This window comes from Grammomys surdaster, unplaced genomic scaffold, assembly GCF_004785775.1.
Source record: "Grammomys surdaster isolate TR1022 unplaced genomic scaffold, NIH_TR_1.0 170, whole genome shotgun sequence".
Classification (NCBI taxonomy): domain Eukaryota; kingdom Metazoa; phylum Chordata; class Mammalia; order Rodentia; family Muridae; genus Grammomys; species Grammomys surdaster.
Window position 1 is genome coordinate 6,347,916 of NW_021604618.1, and position 19,096 is coordinate 6,367,011.

At 46.2% G+C, this 19,096-nt stretch overlaps 1 protein-coding gene across 1 annotated transcript in view; it reads right to left on the reverse strand.

Moving 5' to 3' along the window:
- Ldlrad3 (low density lipoprotein receptor class A domain containing 3) overlaps positions 1 to 17,046 on the reverse strand; it is a 159,609-nt gene extending 142,563 nt beyond the window's left edge. The window contains exon 1 of the mRNA XM_028767047.1: positions 16,989 to 17,046. Coding sequence (XP_028622880.1) covers positions 16,989 to 17,033 — 45 coding nt within the window. The 5' untranslated portion in view covers positions 17,034 to 17,046. The remainder of the gene's footprint in view (positions 1 to 16,988) is intronic.
- Between the last annotated feature and the right edge of the window lie 2,050 nt (positions 17,047 to 19,096).

Genomic DNA, 19,096 nt, shown 5'->3' on the forward strand with positions numbered 1-19,096 from the left:
ACTGAGTTCAACATCAGGGGTTCTAAGATTCTCTCTCTCTCTCTCTCTCTCTCTCTCACACACACACACACACACACACACACACACACACACACAATCTAGAATCTATCAACTGGTTAACCTGACTTTATATATGCTCAGTGGTTAGGGTTGCTTAGCAAGCGTTTTATCAGCAGACTTATATTCCAAGCCTTGAAGAGGCATCTTAATGATACCCACAAATCATTTGTACCAAGGATGAGCCTGTCTGAGATCATCTCTTCCTGGTCTCATGAAAAGGATCCTGTAGCTGTCCACTAGTTCCTCTGATTGTCAGAACACTGGCACTGCAGCTCCTAATGCTGACGATCACTCGGTCACTCGGTCACTCGCACTGCTCATGCATGGTGTCAACAGCTTCCCATTTCCCACCACAAGTGGAGACACTGACCCAGCCACACTGCCAGATTGGATCGAAGTGAGACCTGAAACAGTCAGGAGCTGAGAAGTTTCTACTAACAGGTAACTCATCAGCACTGCACCAGCACTGTGACTCTGAAAGCAGATTTGGGCTCATAAGGAACAAATGTCTGAGTAGGCCTGTGCTCAGCGTGTTGGACTTGAGTTCTGTTCCAGAAAGAGACAATCCTGGTGTGGTCTTTGGAATTTCAGAAGTTAGGAAGACTTAAGAGAAAGAACAAAAGGCTGCTTAGCGAGTCCAACAAGAATTCATCCTTGGATCTGTTTACCACAGAACCCTCAGTGGAAACAAAGAAGTGTACAAAGCCCACTCTTTTTTTTTTTTAAATAGTCATAAAGCTGTTCTGCTTGAAGCAGGAAAAGGGTCCAAACCCAAAACCCCTGCCACTCTATGTTCCCTTTCTCCTTGGTGACACTCACCCTTAGCACCCCAGAGGCCCAATCTGAAAAGAAATGACAGGAATTGGCAATACAGCCCAATCAGGGAGGCTGAACCCCAAGTCATCCTGACTATTCTCAGCTACTCTCAGCCGTACGGCTGAGATCTGGGCAGCTTCCCCTTTGTGCTTCCATTTCTTCACAGACAGATGACAGCTGCGTTTCATTGGAGATGATGACGAGAATATTAATAATTACAGCTGATACCCCATAAAAGACAAGTCTAAGGGCCATAAGACTTTGTTGTAGTGCAGCCTAACCATTTAACAGGTATAAATGTATGTAAGCTCTACCAGAAATGTCTAACAGGCTCATGTGGCTACCAGCTGTGGTGGGCCTGGAGGTGCCCCCCCTCACCCTTTCCCTCCTTCCTGACTGCAGATGCAAGGTGACTGGCCACCTCTCTCCGGCCACCATGCCTACTCCATGATGGTCTGGATCCCCTCAAGCTGTAAATCAACCATTCCTCTTTTTGTTTGTTTTTTTTTAATATTTATTTATTTCACTTTTCATAAAAGTGTAATATACAGTATGAGTATACTTCAGACACACCAGAAGAGGGCATCAGATCCCATTACAGATGGTTGTGAGCCACCATGTGGTTGCTGGGAATTGAACTCAGGACCTCTGGAAGAACAGTCAATGCTCTTAACCTCTGAGCCATCTCTCCAGCCCTCAACCCTTCCCTTCCTCTTTATGTTGCTTTGAGTGAGGAATTCAGTCACAGAGCTGAGAAAAGTAACTAGTATTGGAGAGAATCTATTTCACCCTTTCCCCATTTCACAGATGAGGAAACTGGAGCAGAGAGAAATTCAAACATGTGCAGCATAAGTAAAGAAACAGCAAGAACCCCAGGGTAGCCTGTCCCAGCCTTGGGTACACTCACACACACCTCCTCCCATGAAAAATAGTAAGTTAGTGAATAACAACAAGCCCTGATCCATCCTCCCAGAGATTCCCCACTGTCCCTGTGACATAACCTTGCTGCTTTTACTTGTCTAGCTTTCCAGAGGCCAAGCAGCTCTTGCAGAGAATTTCATTTCTGGCCACATGAAATAATTTTCTCTTACAACAACATGACCAGGAGCCCACCTGATGTCTTTAGGGAAGAATATGCAGGAAGGGACCTTAAAAGCAAAATGAAGAGTGGACATGCTTGGTCAGTGTCAGGTCCTTAGCACTACAGTTCAGGGTGGACAGCTTCTGAAGGCACAACCTGACAGAGATGCCACTTGGCTGCCTGCACCTGAGAGAATGACAACGTGCTCAGCATCTATTCTACCTGCATATGGAAAGATGCGAGGGCTGTGCACGCGATGACCTCATTCACCAAGACATAGTCTACCTTGACACCTGAGGTCAGCACACCCCGGCTCCCTGGGCTGCCGGTTTAGATGCAGACTCCTAGGCGCTGTATTTGGGAGATTTCAATCAAGCAGGCTTTGAGTCACTCCTGTCTCTATAATAACAAGCCAGTCAGGTGTCCTGCCAACCACAGGCAGGCTGGGGGCTGTTCCTAACAGCTGCTAGCCCCAGGTGGTAAACAGGATAGACTTTCTTTCACTGTTATTCAGGAACAAACTCAATGAGAAGTTTTATTTTTCTTATTTTATTTTATTTTTTGGTGATACCACGTTGAGCAGCTTCATGCTGAACTGTCAAGATAAACCTACAATATTCTTGCATTCTTCCACAAGATGTATTAGTCACGGCATTGTGGTTAGTGCAGCAGCTGTCAGGTGACAGCAGGCAAGCATTTGAAGCTGTTTTACCATGACAACTTTTTAGGGAAGTCAAAAGTATGAGGTAATGACGGGGAATAGAAACAGGCATTATTGAAGGCTGGTTGAGTGACAGGCACTGTACTAAGAGGGAGCGTGTCAAGCAGTCAGTTTTCTGAAGCCACGGATGTAAGAACTATTCACATCTCATGTTACAGATGTGGTGGTTATTGAGGTACAGAGAGGTTAAGGGGCTCGCTCAGGGTCACACAGCAGGAAATAGTCAAAGATTACTTGGTACTTTCCTAGGACACCATAGCCCTGATCCTTGATCACCAACCACACAGCTACATCCTTCTCTTGGCAACTCCAGGTCCTATACCATCAACTTAGCAACTTCGATAAGCGTCCTCGAAACTCTTCCCTTATCCTTAGAAATGACTTCATGCAAAGCTAAACATGCAAAATACCTTTTATCCTTTGGGTTTATTATTCTACTTTTTCTTCCCAGGAAATTCCTTGTGTTTCCCTCAGATTTGTGTATGGAAACCTTGACCTTGACACAGGGGCATTAGGTGTGCCCTCTAGGAGCCCGTTACGTGTTCAGAGTGGAGGTCTTGCAATGAGATTAGTGTCTTTCAAGAGTGGGGAGGGGTGCTCATGCTAGAGAATCTCTGGGAGGCCCAGGCTCTTGCAATGGCATCTGTGGACCCAGGATTTCCCCCTACAGAGCTGGGCAAGCCACTCTTAAATCCACACTGCCATCCACACTTCTTCTTGGCTACCAGATCCTTCTTCCTCACTCTTCCAACTCTTCCTCTACTTTTTCACCCTCTTCCTCCTCCTCTCTTTCCATAAATGTACAGCTTACTCCACAGTCTGATGGCCTTCCCTTCTGCTGCCACCCCAGGATCTCTCTTTTTTTTTCTTTTTTTTTTGGTTTTTCGAGACAGGGTTTCTCTGTGTGGCCCTGGCTGTCCTGGAACTCACTCTGTAGACCAGGCTGGCCTCAAACTCAAAATCCGACTGTCTCTGCCTCCCAAGTGTTGGGATTAAAGGTGCGCCACCACTGCCCGGCTCCAGGATATCTCTTAAACACCAAAAGCATCTTGATGTCTGCAGTGGCAGCATCTGTATCATAACCATTGCTCAAACACTTCCTCGAAGTTGAAACACGCAAAGAGGTTCTTCCCCAGTCACCACCAGAACCAACGCCCTGGCTACTATGGACCAAGATTGTTGGCATGCTCACGAAACTCAGATCCTTGAACCTAACCTCAACATGATGGTGAGCTGTGAGGATATAAAAGATAGTGAATAAAGGAACCTTGAAGGCAGAAGGAAGAGCGAGGCCACATGTGGTCACTATCACATCACCTTAGCACTCCTTTAGGATGAATCAATTCTGAGGCTGACATTGGCACTGAGATGTCACTCACCTGGCCGCCACCTGAGAAGGGATGCTGTGCTGGTATCCCTTCCATATCTTTTATATTGATGGGCTCATTGGATGATAAGGGAAAGGCCTTGATTTATCAGTGCAATTGGTGTCCTTCTAAGAGAGGACAGAGGAACGTGGTCATCTGTCCCATCATGTGGCATGGCAAGAAAACGAAGCTGCACAGTAAGTCAGGAAGTGGGGCCTCACCAGACACCAAGCCTCACATACTCAGACACTACTAGGCTTCTTGATCTCCAGAGCTGCGGGGAGTTAATGTTTACACTACGCCTGCTGGTGGGAAGAGCAGCCATGTGGAGTAAGGCCCAGCACACTGGGAAGACCGAGTGAAGAAGCAGAGAACGCCCCAAGTTCCACCTCCGCTTCCATCTCCTGAAAGGCTCCGGGTGGGTTCAAGGGCCTTGAAAGGCAGTACCCATTACTGCACTGTAGTACTGTGTAGAAATACTGAGCAGCAGTGAATTCCTCTCCTGTACCCGTGCAGCATCGGGCTGGCCAGTGGCCTGTGTTCCGGGTACCTGAAGCAATCCTGCTTTGGGATTTAATGAGGGGCACGAAATGACAGAGACTAGAAAGTTCTGCTCCAAGAACTTCTCTGACATCTGGCAGCTTTGCTCACTACCTTGCAGACCACCGGCTGCATGAACTTGTCTTGTGAGCAGCCCGGGGCAGCAGTGCCAGGGACTCAAGAACAAGGGCTGAGGTTGAGATCTAAGGCCACAGAGTAGAGGACTGATGGCAGGCATCCGATTCGTGAGCTCAGGGACGAGTGCACAGCTACAGGGAGAGCCCGCTCCTAGCCCACTGCTCACTCATCTCGTCCTAGGTTTGTCTCAATGTGAACTGTCTCTGTGGGCTTACAGTTTTGAACACTTGCTTCACAGCTGGTGATGCTGTTCAGGAAGGTTGTGAGACCTTTACAAAGTGGAGCCTTAGTAGTCGAAGAATATCACTGGGGGCTAGCCTTGAAGCTTTATAGCCAGGTAGTCATGCTCTGTTTCCTGAGTATAGACACAAAGTGACCAGCCAGCTTCCTGCCGCTGCTACCGCTGCCACCACCCTGGCTCCCCACAATGATGGACTACATCCCCCAGAAACTGTGATCCAAATAAAATCTTTCTCCCTTAAGTTACTTTTCTCAGGGTATTTCATCACAGCAACAGGAAGAATAACTTAAGACACTGACTGAAGTGTTCTAATGTCCAAAGCAACTGGTAGATCAGAGTCCGCCTCAGCACCATCATCCGCTTTCCATCAATGTGTATCCAAACACAAATCCCCTGTCTGCTCTTTCAGCCTCTCTCCCAACACTTTGCAAAGAGCACTTCCGACTACTAAGCAACCGTAGGAACCAAGTCAGGCTTCTGATCCTGCATACTTCAAGCTCAAGCTAAATCTGGAACATTGCCTGTCTGCATCCCCACCCGCATTCTCCCAAAATAAAGGGCCTGGGCGGCAGAAATAAGCATCTCAGGCACATGCAAATGTCTTGCTCCGGAGGAAGGCAGACTCTGTATTTTAATTTGAAATTAATCTGAAGCTCTGCTGTTCCTGCTGCACATGAAATGTGTGTGTGTCACATGTTTCTGTCCCTTCCCTCCACACTACATGACAGGCTTTTATACTTAAGACTCTGCTGAGATTTTGTGGGACTACATCAAGAGTCACAAGTTCCTGAGCTGCTTTCTAAAGAGGGGTTGACATTTGCCTTTGACCTCGCAGTGCCTCGCTTCCATCCTTCCCAGCCCAGCCCACGAGAAAACTAAGAATTACACCACAAGACACTAGTCCCATACCCACCCCCATCCTCATGAAGGAAGTCACAGCTGCTATGTGCTCCTGAGCAATTGTCATGTCATACCCAGAAGACAGCATCTACCACACTCCTCATCCTTTGGTTCCCAGAGTGCTACCTGCCTCTCTTCCATGATGTCCACTAGGTTTTGTATAGAATGACATAGATTCTGCAATTGGGGCAAAGCATAGAGTAGTCACCTGTTATCATTACTTTGACCAGTTATGGGTTCCCACTTTGACCTTTGCCCACTGTGGGAAGAGGCTTTATTGATGAGGGCTAAGAGATGCATTAATCTATCATCATAAACATAAATACTTAGAAGGCAGTTTTAACTACTTGTCTATTTGGCAAGTCTATTAGGGTCTATAATTTCCCCAATCATAGACAATTTGTTTTAAAGATAGGGTCTCTGTATGTAGCTCTGGTTGGCCTGGAACTCACTATGTGGATCAGGCTGGCCTTGAACTCACAGAGATTCTCCTGCTTCTGCCTCCAAGTGCCAAGATTAAAGGTACAGGTTACTATGCCAGTCTAGCCAGAGGCTTTTGATCAGTTATGTAGGTGCCAGGCTCAGACACTACCCCTGGGAGAGAAAGGAAAGGGTGGGCATGAGGGTAGGAGGAGTCTGGTTGCAAAGAAGGGAGTCAGTAAGTCAAAAAGGGGGTGAGAAAGGGCAGTGGGGGTTGCATGCAATCACAGAACATTATGTATAGTTTTGATATTGTAAAAATATATTAGAGACTCTCTAGTCGTGTCTGCATTATAAGAATGCACCACATTATCTTTGTAAAATTATTTTTTTCTCATCTGTTTCTAGATTTTAAAAAAAAATTCCATTAAGCAATTTCACATGAGCCGTGTCACAGCCCAAAGTGTGAGTCTGAATTAAAAAACAAAATAAAAAAAACTATACTGTCACAGCCCAACTCAGATCCACAAGACTGGTCTGGATGTGCCAGGAAAAAGAATTTTGTTTCTCTGTTCTGTAATTTTGTAGCCATTTAAATTTTATTAGCAATTACTGGGTCCTTTACCACTGACTGTATTTTGCAGTTATAGCCAAGTCCTGGCAACTGGGAGCTTGCCCAAATGACCAGGGCCCAGGTGGATCTGGCCATGCTTACTCTAGACGCACTGGAATGTGAACCTGCCCCTCAATATGAACCATTTCCTTAGGGTTCTCTCATAGGCAGAACCATGCTGGGAACAGTGAAGCTTGCTGAAAGCAGGAGAGGCAAACTGAAGTGAAGAGCTGACTTAAAAGATGACTCCACACTGCTAAGTGTGGTGTGACAGTGCTGGCATTTAAACTGGAAGCTTCCTAACAGGTTTCAAAGGACAGCTTTTACTTAGAGAGATGCAGAAAGCTGAGAGGATGTTGGTCATGTTCTAGCACATCATGTCCAATTTGCCTGTCATCACCAGAACAAGGCTAGGAGGGCATGGGCAGGGATATGGGACAAGAATCAATTATTATATTGATATAATAGTAATAATAATGATAATGATGATAATGGTAATAAATATTAACGATAATAATAAACAACTCTGCTCAAATTACGATGTTCTGTGCCTAAGAGCTTGGTCTTTTCATGGTGACACAAAATCCAGTACACATCTCTTGGTTTTCTCTTAAACTCCTGGAAGCTTTCGTTCCACAGATCAGCTCATCTTCTTCCCTAACCAACCCCGGAGTCTTCTGTCCCAGCTCCAAGGGAGAGGGAACAGAGACTCCTGGTAGGGAGCTACGCTTCTCACCTTCCAAGTGGTGGGAGATGGCCCAGTGTGAGCTGGAGATGGACCACTGCCATGGCTGTGAATCTCTTACTCACCTGGGCACCTCATATCACAAGTTCAGGTATCCTGTCTCCAGCGAATGGCTCTGGGAAGCAGAGATGCTCATTCTTGCCCCATGTGCTGTCTCTCTGAACATCCATGATGGTTGCAAATCAAACAGTTTACCTTCCTTAACTTAGATTCTGAATAATCACCCAATCTGCCTTTGATGCCTAAAAAAGCATGTGGGAACCTGCATTAAAATTCTCTGGCCACCCTAGAGATTTCCTCTTACAGAACAAAAAATGTAACCCTGGAGAAAAGAAAGATAGCAAAGTCTACCTTGTTAAGTATCAGACAAGTACATGGTGCTCACACATCCTTCCTGTGTTTTCTCACTCTGTCCTGTTTCAATTTCAGACTAAGAAGCAGAAGCTTCAAAATAGGAAGTGGCTAGCCAAGGGCAGGTGAGGAATCTATGCCAGGAAGTGACCCTTCTGCCAGTAACAGTTCAGTTAGTGTTCCCGGTATCCCAGCTGCTGATGGGAGGATGTGAAATAAAGTTTGGGCTCCATTTTGTTTTCCCTAAATGCCCATGGAATCGAAAGGACAGCAAGGCAGTGTCTTGCCCAGACACCACAGTTCCACAGGATGGAGCTAGGATGTGGCAGAGACAATGTGGCTACACAGCAGATCCCTCCCACTGTACACGTGGACTCTCATCCCACTCAACACCCTAAGGAAGTCGTGCACACGAGGTGCATTTATCTGCTAAGAATGTTCAACAGCCTAGGCTGAAACATCTAACATCGTCAGTCCAAGATGGTGCTGATGGCAGAGCATGCCACTGCTTTATGTGCCACGAAGACTAAAACACTGCGGTGGTCAATCTAGGACCGGGTGTCTCCTGACTCCATCAGAACATATGGAGGGGACCAACCATCTTACAACTACAGCCATCTTGGGGGCATTCAGATAAACAAGAAGTTGAAACGCAGGGCAGATGAGAAGTGTGGTTTTTTGGTTTGGTTTGGTTTGGTTTGGGAGGAAGGTTGTTTGTTTGTTTGTTTGGCAAGTTCAGATTCAATGCCAAATCTCTCTTTTGCTCCCCTCCTTTTTTTAAAAAAAGAAAATCTGATAAGTCCAATTTTCATGTGTGAGCTTCCAATTTATAAAGATTAGCAGCTAACCCATATTGTGAGCAAGGCAAACACACTGGACTTAAAAGCTCTAAACTGGCAGGGACATCCAGTTCCAGCCATCACACCGTGTAGGCAGTGCTGGAAGGCAGAAAGCTGGTGATGGTGTGGGTGTGTTTCATCTCCAGCACGATGCTTACCCAGGGCTGAGAAAAGCACAGCTTTGCCAGGCTGCATTCTCACAAACTAGCACACTGAGTGTGTCCTCATCACAGAAGTGGAGGAGTTAAGATGACAGAAGAAAGAGTAATACAACCAATTTAAATATATTTATATTTATTCTATCCTCCATGGAGAGCACACTTCACACTCAGACTTTGCACTTCTAGCCTTCAAAACTGTGGAAGAGCTGCTTTGTGTCATCTGGCTTGTGATACTGTGTTCTAGAAGAACTAAGAAACTGGTATATCCAGGGAGCTGGGGAGCACTTGGTCTTTTTTTTTCCCCCCTTTTAAAAAAACAAAAACAAACAAACAAAAAAAAACCTTGGTGCAAAACTGCTGGCATCTTTTGGGAAAAACAAAAACAGAAGTACCAGGATCTCTTAAGAAAAGGTTGCAAGAGATAAGATTTACAGGACGCCTGACAACCTGGACTTGTTCATCTATAGGTAACTGGCAGGTCCTACCTAGGAACTAGGGATTCTAACATCGAAACTAAGAATCTTTTCTCACGGTGGCTGCACAAGTATAAAATGTAAGTATGGGACAGAAAGAGAGAGCTTCTACACCAAGTTTTAAAATGGTTTCAAGCCGGCATGTGAAATGAAACGTCTCCACATCACAGGTACTAGGGAAGACTACAGGTCACAAAGCAGAACACAACCACCCAAATCCACTTAAGTATTCTCAGCTCTGAGGACAAGACAATTACAGCCACTCTGGCAGTTGGGGACCAACTCCAAGTTCACTCTAGGTTCACTGAGACTCTGGGAAGAACGCAGAGGAGGTTCCACCAAGAGGAGGTGCCTTCTCAGTCGCCATACTCAACTCAGGTCTGCAAATATTTGTCTGTTTTCTCTCTGGCACCAGCTTGGGTATCCGGCTAGCTCTCTGGAGAGCTAAGCTGAAGGACATTTCAACACTGGGTGGATAAAGACTCCCTCAAACAAAAGATATTGAGCCAGGAAATAAAGCAGTTTCTGTAGCAGAGCCTCGCTCACTGGAGTGTAGGAAGGTGAGGGGCAGGGGCATGTGGAGGCAGCGGCTGACCACACCATGCTGGGCATACCATCACCAGCACAACAAGTAAAAGAGTCCCCTAGAATTTAGTGAAAACTTCGCTCATGCCAAACAGAGACCTAGTTACTGTTTACTCTGAGGTGGTTAGCACAGTTACCCCAGGCACAATACCTACTGTACAAGATCAGCGTCTTGCTGATTACACCATGCAATGGATGATTTGAACATGCCCTCTGGTGAAGGTGCAGAGACGGTCCCATCTTACAGATGAGAAAGCATATGCTGAGAAAGGCAAAGAAGGGCTGAAGAGATGGCTCAGCAGTTAAGAGAACTGACTGCTCTTCTAAAGGTCCTGAGTTCAATTCCCAGCAACCACACAGTGGCTCACAACCATCTGTAATGGGATATGATGCCCTCTTCTGGTGTGTCTGAAGACAGCTACAGTGTACTCATATGAGTAAAAGAAAGAAAGAAAGAAAGAAAGAAAGAAAGAAAGAAAGAAAGAAAGAAAGAAAGAAAGAAAGAAAGAAAGAAATCTTAAAATAAAAAAGTATAGTAGCACCGAGGGTCTTAGGGGCTGTGAGAACCCAGCATGGTCTGGCCCTAAAGCCCTGTTCTGAACTATAGGATATATAATTTTACCTTTGGGATGGAAGAACCTGAGGGTCCGGACATTACCAGAGGTATTTAAAAACAAACACACAGCAAAATAACACAAGTAGGAAAGAAAGAACACACAAGAGTGTACATATGGGTCAGCATGAAACCACAATCTGTCTCTGAGCCACTCTGAGGGCCACTTCTGTTGTCAGAAGCTCGACTCCTTCAGAAGCCTGTGGAATCCAGTACTTCACTATGGCTAGCCAGAGTTAAGACCTGCAAGAACAGGGATAGTTCACATGTGACACGGCAGATACTCAAGCAGAAACAGAGAACAGGGCTGTCCGGGAGAGACGGGGCAAGCATGGCAAGCCAGTAAAAAAAGATCTGTGTCCACTGCTTCCAGGTTAGCCCAGAGGAGCACTAGTGCTTTTAGTGATCCCCCGGGAAGTAAGCAGATTCCCCTTCCGGGTCAGTGATTGCGAAGCTCCACCAATGGAATGGACTATGTAAACAAAACCCTGGAGGTTGTACAGCAGGATCAAGTGGTCATCAGGGCCTCAGTTCCCCCAGAGACTCTGGCTAGATTCCCTTCCTACCCCTCCGCCCCGGCTTCTAGGGAGCATGGTGAACCCCTGGCATCCCTGGCTGGCAGCTGCATCACCCTCCCACTCGATCCTTGTTGTCAGACGGTATCCCTCCCTGATTTCTTCACTTTATCTTCTTGGAACACCACTCAGATTGCAACAAGGGCTCTCCTTACTGTAGTGTGACCTCATGCTAAGTACTCACATCTGCAGTGACCCCATTTCCAAGTTAGGTAACGTTCTTGGATACTGGGAGTAAAGATCTGAACACGTTCTGATGTTCAAACCACTGAGGAGGCAGAAGCCGGTGCCTGTGAAAGTCGTCCTCTAGGTGACGACAACTTAAAACACAACAGTGACGAGTCATGGCTGTGCTGGTGTACAGGGGTGGCTGGAGTGAGGTTCCACAGACTGAACGGTTTCAACAGCAGAAGCTTATTTTTCCAAATTTCTGGAGGACAGATGTCCAAAATCAATGGATATGAGACAGGGGACAGATCCTGGCCTCTCACCGTGGTTTTCAGATGGCTTTACATCATCTTCTGTCTCTTGGAATCTGGGTCCAAATTTTCTCTCTTGGAAGGACTTCAGCTGTGATGGTTTAAGGCCCACTCTGTGACCTCATTTTAATTCAATTATGTCTTTGTGATGCTTAATTGTGACTGTCAACTCCAGTGGGTTAAGAAATGCCTGCAAGCTCAGTAAAGCACACCTCGGGTACATCTTGTTAGAGGCGGGTTCAGAGCACATCAGATTATGAGTTCTGACCTAATCAATGGATTGATCTCATGATGAACTCGTAATAAACATGATGTCTTTACTAAGAGCAATGAAAGGCAGGAAGTGGGGCTTAGCTAGAGGAAGTCACGGGGGATGCTTCTTAAGGGTACATCTTGCCTTGGCTCTTCCTGTATTCTGTCCCACTTCTTGGTTACCAGGATCTGAAGTGCACTTCTCCACGAAGCCCTTCCCAGCATGACGGCCTGAACCCTCTGAAGCAGGGAGCAATGACCCCTTACTCCCTTCTACGCGGTCTGTCATTATTTAGTCACAACAGCAAGAAAAATAACTAATCCATTCTGCTAAACCTCATCATCAAGCAAGGACGAATCCACTCTGCTAAACTCCAACACAAAGCACGGTGAATCCAGAGGCACCGCGCTGTAGAAGTCCTACCTCAGAATGCAGCTGGTGGCACTACTTGATTCAAAATATTGGTGGCTTGGCAATTCTGTTTTGACACAGCTGAAAGGGAAAAATCCAATCTGCTGTAGCTGCATCCCACAACTCACTGAAAGGCTCCCGCTTTCCCTGGCCACACCATCCCAAAGCACACTGTCTGCAGCCTGTGACAAGCCTGGATTCGCCATCTTTGTGCATGTGAGGCCATTAGTAGGCACCTTAGTGAAACAGCCAGATTCCTGTTCAAACTTGCAAACTCAAACATCACTTTCCCCTCTGCTTGCCCTGAGTCCATGCTAACTTAGAAGCAGTTGGTTTAAAAGAAAACACTACATGTGGTGCCACCGAGAGGCAGAAGCCTAAGACAGTGACAAAAAAGAGGAGGACCCCCTTACACTTCTGGGGGACGAGGGTTCCACACTTGCTGCTGAAACGGTCAAGTTCTTCCGCCATCATGCCTGAGCATGATGTAAGCAAGAGCTGGGTACAGTGGGGACAAGTGGAATCCTGATCCCAAGTCTGCACCCACTTTCCCACATCTCTGGTTTTGGAGATTCATTAAAATGTTTTCATTTAACATCTTTTAATTCCTCCTCCACACCCCACCAGACATGCATGCACCCAGGTACAAGTCAGAGATGATAAAAGTCCTACACGTGACCAAAGACACAATGCAATTTTCCCAAGGAGAAATAATCCCACTTGTGAGGAGGAACCCCTTCCCAACATTAAAACCTGTCCCCAAGTCTGTCGGGACACGGAGACAACAGTGAAAGCCATGGCAGAACAGGAAGGTCTCACCACTCTCTGCTCCAGACACATCTGTGTCTCTGCTTTAGCACTGGGCATGGCCTTGTGCTCCTAGGAAAAGGCTTCAGAGGCTCACAGGACTAACGGCCACCTTAAAGATCATTACTGTAGAAAAACATTATTGACGTGTTGGATTTTTTTCCTATAGTTTGGATCCTGAATGTCCCTCAGAGGCTCAAGTGTTAAAGTTTTAGTGGCAGAATTAGGAGGTGATGGAGCCTGAAGAGGTGGGTCCAGGGTTAGTGATATAACAGGACAGATAAGGGCACTTGCTACTCTTTCAGAGGACCTGAGTTTGATTGCCAGTCCCCCCTTCCCTCTGGCCTCCACAGGCACCTGGCTACATGCAAACATGCACATCCAAGTGTGTCTCTCCTCCCCCCCCCTCTCTCTCTCCCCCCTCCCTCTGTCGCACACGCACATAATTAAAAATAATAGCTCTTTAAAGAGATAGTCCACTGGGAAGCCTTTAAGCCACTGGGGGTGTGTCCCTGACAAGGATGATGAAACCCCTGGCCCTTACTCCTCATTCTCTTTTCTGCTTCGTAGTCATGAGGTTGAACTTCACTGAGCACTCTCCCACCATGACACACTATCTTCTTCACAGGCAACAGAGCCAATTGGGTCCTAAAGTAAAAACTCGAAAACTCCAAAATAACCCTTTCTTTATAAGCCAACTATCTTCTGTATTAGTTGGAGGAATTTCTGTTAACTACAACAAGCACAACACAGGTAACATAGATCCAAGAGTAATACAGATCCACAAGATCAGCTAAGAGACACCTACACAGGTAAACAACAACAACAACAACAACAAAGACCCTTGGGACTCTCTGATGGAGGAAGGCTATGGGGTCTTACAGGGCTAACATGCAAGCTCTGTGTGTTTGCTGTGCCTCTGTGACAACAGCTCCTTCCCAGTAAAGCTTTCCCTGACAACCCAGTGAGTTCCTAGGACATAAAGTGTCTGGCTCAGTCCGATGCCTAGGACACTCAAGCATATACTCACTGTTGCTCCTCAAAATGAGCACTCTCATGGAGACATAGCATATCCTGAAACATATGTCTCATCATTTTATAACCACAGAAAGCAGAGGGAAGACATGAAAAGTGATTTGAATAAGCTGATCACTCAGGGCAACTCACTAGCCAAGAACAGAAATATACTAGAAGCACACCAAAACAAGCCTCCGAACCCCAGCGCTAGGAGGGAGGCCCTCCAGAGGCACTCTGCACAACAGTCAATACCCAGGTGAGAATTAATTTCAATTCATCAACAGATACCTTAAAAGGAAATACAACTAACTGCTAGAAATATAAGCATTCTACCTTGTTAATTACAAAAATTAAAAATGTAAAATACATGAACTCCTCTCAACTATGAAAATAACCAGGAAAAGAGAGTTTATTTTAAAGATATTACTCAATGCTGCCAAGACTAAAATAAGTCCCAGACTTTGCTCCTGGCCAGTGAAAGCAAGCCAGTGCAGACCTTCAGCAAAACAAGTGGGCAGTCTGTGGGCACAGGCAGGAAAAGCTCCCGCCCTTCAGCACAGTCTTGTTTCTGAGAATCCAGTCCCAGGAAATGGGGGTCGGGTAAGGATGGGGGTGTCATCTCCACTGTCAGACATCACCACGGAGCTCACGATTAGACGCTTTACTGTTCCCATTAAGACAAGACAAAACTGGAGTCCTCTCATGGGAAAGAATGTTCTTTAATCTCACCAGTGGTTGCTATAGATTACATATTCCCCTTAGGATGCAGGAGAGGATCATGTCTGAGTCAGGATGCTCTTCCTCCAAATCTCACACTCAGCTCTATGGCTGGAGAAGATTATGAAAGACAGCTCAAGGGAAAGCTCAATGTCTCTTAGAAAAGGGACTTCCACTTCCTTTAATACCTAAGCAAGAGTTGTTTTCTCCACTGAATGCAAAACTGGGCAGACAATTCGTTTGTAGGTACAGTAAAAAATATTAATTACATCTGCATCAAACACTAAGCAAATGCCTGTTGGGTGTCTGTCACACTTGAGGGGTAGGATGGAGGATACCCAGGAACAAGCCTGCTCCAAACCAAACCAAACAGCTCCAAGCAGCTGCTGACACAACCCTTGTCTACAACAGTCTCTCTCCACCACCTCTTCCCATTTCTGTAGGAATTCTTGCATGCTAGACTGTACCCAGAGACGGCAGAGACTTCGAGAGAAGTCAGTAATGTCGCACAGCTGCTACTAACAGAGGTGGGGCTGGACTAGCTGCTAATCCTGCATTCCTTTACACATTCATGAGCTGAGTATCACCCGCCAGCTAATGACAGTCTATATCTACTGCTGTTGAAAGGCACACAGTGTCCTGAAAATGGTAACTCTATATTCTTATAGAGTGTTTAATGTTCCTTAAAGGCAGGCCGATGACAGGCCTCACACATTCTATCACATTTGAAACTCAATTTTAAAATGTTAGATTTCTAGAAGTTTTAAAGTTATGCTAGAAGCAACAAAACAGTGACAGAGATCTAATACTTTTTTAAAAAGTTAAGGGAAAATAATATAAAAAGAATGTATGAGGTTTAACAATTTAATGAGAAAAATCACACGTAACAAAATCTAATACAGCCTCCAAGTCTCTCCAGTTTTCTCCTCCCCAAACCTTCTCTCACGGGCAGAAATAGGCATGGGGGGGGACCCCATATCCCATGCAGGTGAGAGGTCAACCTCAGAATGGGCAGCATGACTTCACAAGCACACTATTAGTGAGCAAGTGTCTAGCTGCCGTGGGTGGCTCCAAACCCAGTGTTCCTTCTTGTGCATTAACAGACAGAACCTCAAACCCAAGAAAGGTTCCGATAAAAATTCAAGTTCCTATCCTCCAGAACCTTGTCCTCAGCTGCCTCCCAGAGCCACAGCTGACTGAGAGCCAGAACAGAGAGTCCTCCCAACAGAAATGCCACCTGGCCTGACTGCCGAAGCCTATGACAGAGCTGAGATGTGTGGTTTCATAGCAGTTGCTCATCTAATGAGCCAGGGCCATACCTCCCGAGGTTGCCTACCTGCCAGGATGCCAGGGAGGTGACCTAAAGCCAAGCTCACTGTGCAAAGAGCAACTCAGAGGAAGAAGAAAGACTCCTCAGGGCAGGGAGGATTTTCAATGGACATCCTGGCCCCTCCTCTCCTGTGGATTATCCTTAAGCCAGATCTTAAGCATGTTTCAGAGCACAAAATGGACGAGAGGCTAAAGAAGGAGATGGGGTAGAGGACAGTAGAGTCCATAACATGCTAGTACTCACTGAAAAGGGGTGATCCAGTGAAGATCCAGACTGTGACTATCTACAGAGCAAAGGAGGTAAGGCAGCACAGAGATACGAGCAAAGTATCCACTCAGTATATAATACTAGGTCTTACAGAATCATTGGGAGAAGTCTACCACACACTCACAGATAAGTCTCCAGCCATGGACCAAGGCAGCCAGACATGGTCCTTGAAAACTGAGAGGCACCACAGAATATAATGCCTGGGATTCTAAAGGTGAGCGTAGCATCCAGGAAAGGTATGCCTAGAGCTTGATGAGAGTCTCTTCTGCTAATCCAAGCAAGCATGGGATCCTCTATCTTACTACACTACACTTCGGCAGAGTCCACACTGCTCCAAGACAAAGGGGCAGCTGGTCCAGTAGCTCACAGCAAACAGGGCACAAGATCCAAGCCAAACTGGACCTCCTGTTCTTGTCCTGGAATTCCGCCCTTATCCAGCCCCGCCCACAACCACAGGCAGCCACTCACGGCATTCCTTCTCGTCACTCTTGTCGAAGCAGTCAGGCAGCCCATCACACTGCCAGGCGCCCGGGATGCACCGCCCGTTGCTGCACATGAAGTTACCTGGGATGTTGCACTCGTTGGTGAAGTTGTTCCCGGGGAGCAGCTGGCTCTCTGAAAGAGAGAGAGAGAGAGAGAGAGAGAGAGAGAGAGAGAGAGAGAGAGAGAGAGAGAGAGAGAGAGAGAGAGAGAGAGAGAGAGAACAGATATTCAGAAGGCAAGCATAATGATCACAGGCAGGCCTGAGACCTGGGCTAGCTGGCAAGACTGATATTCATCCAGCCTAGGGAAGACCTCCACTAGCTATCTTTGCTTTTCTAGGTCTGTTTCCTCACCTATGAGATGTACTTATGCCTCGGCCCATCTCACAGATTTACTGAAGGCACTAGCTGGACAATACGAAGGAAACATTCTGTGTCTAGCATAGAACAGATGTCGATCTCTCTATGAGATCTATGAGATCTATGAGAAAGGAGGCTGAAGACATGGCTCAATTAGTCAGAGCACCTAAGGCTTTTCCAGGGGACCAGAGTTCACTTTCCAGTAACCAAATCTGGCAGCTCACAACTGCCTCTAACTTTCTTTCCTGGAGTCCATGACTATCTGCATGCATGCATACAGACACACACACACACACACACACACACACACACACACACACACACACAAATTGGTAAGAAAACCCTAGTTCTTTCCTAGTCAGTAGCAACAGCTAAATCTTAAAGTTCCAGATAGGAATATGTACTGGACCTCAAATATCCCAGGACTCAGACTCACAACCCCTGTAATCACAGAGTCCTTGAAATGGGACCAAGTTGGCAAGAATATCAGATCATTTCCCTCTAAGAAATAGAATACCTTAATCTACAAATCAATCTGCCTGACATTGTACAGGTAGAAAAAGCCAAGATGAAACCTGTACTCAGGCCTGCTAACCCCCAGGAGACTACCCTGATCACTATACTATTTAAGAGTCACGAGTTTAAAACCAAGTCCCAAGGTTCAGGTTCAAGTCCACTGAACAATCATAAAATGTCAAGGGCCCTACCCAGCACTGCCCTTAGGCAGGACATTAAACAGACCTAAAGATAGAAGGTAAGGGAGGGTGCAGAACTCACCCACCTTGAACCTTGGGGAGCGGATTTTCCAGGGAGCCAAGATCTGCTGGGTCAAATAGAGCTGAGCCAGTATAATCAAAGGCTAGGAGATAGGTAGCCACCAAGAAGTAAAGGATATTTGAGGAAAAGGAGAAAAAGACCAGTCAGCCATCACACTGCAGCTCTGACGCCACTTGAGTCATTCAGCAAACATTCATTGGGTATTTTTGACCAGACACTCGAGCTATGATGAAAAGGAACAAAGCTAGGGCTTCCTCCTCCAGGGCCAGAAATGAACAGATGCACACTAGATACTTTATTGACAGTGTGGTGATGAGAGCATAACCTTCTGGAATTGCCTAGGGCTAACAAGCTAGCAAGACTCAAGATCTTTCACAATCTCTGCCAAAGGAAATAGCTCCAGATTAGTGCTCTCATCCCTCCAGGCATCCCCTCACACCACTTTGCAGCTTGTTTGTTTGTTTGTTTGTTTGTTTATTGCCTAGAATACCCTTCATGGCTCTAGATCTCCTATTAAATTTGAATTAAATTGTTGTCCACCTGCTATCATCAGACTCCTTTGTTACCCTCTCTCTGAGGAGTATTCTCCATGCACAGAGAAGCGTGGGGTTTTTGTTTGGATGGTTGGTGTTTGTTTTGTTTTTTGGAGACAGGGTCTAGCCCTGGCTGGCCTGGAACTCACTAGGTAGACCAGGTTGTCCTTGAACCTGAAGATCCACCAGCCTCTGCCTCCTAAGTGTTGAGATTAAAAGTGTTCACTGCCATCACCCAGTAGTAAAGCTACTTTTGAAGTGATATTAAAAATGCGTTTATATACCTGGAGCAAGCAAGCAAGGACCAGTGGGAATGGACACAGCCATGGGTTAGCAGTTCCAAACAAGCCCTCAAGCTGTGGATACCCCCTTGGGGACCATCTGCTACCTGATACTCAATTAGCAATAAACATACATGTTGCCT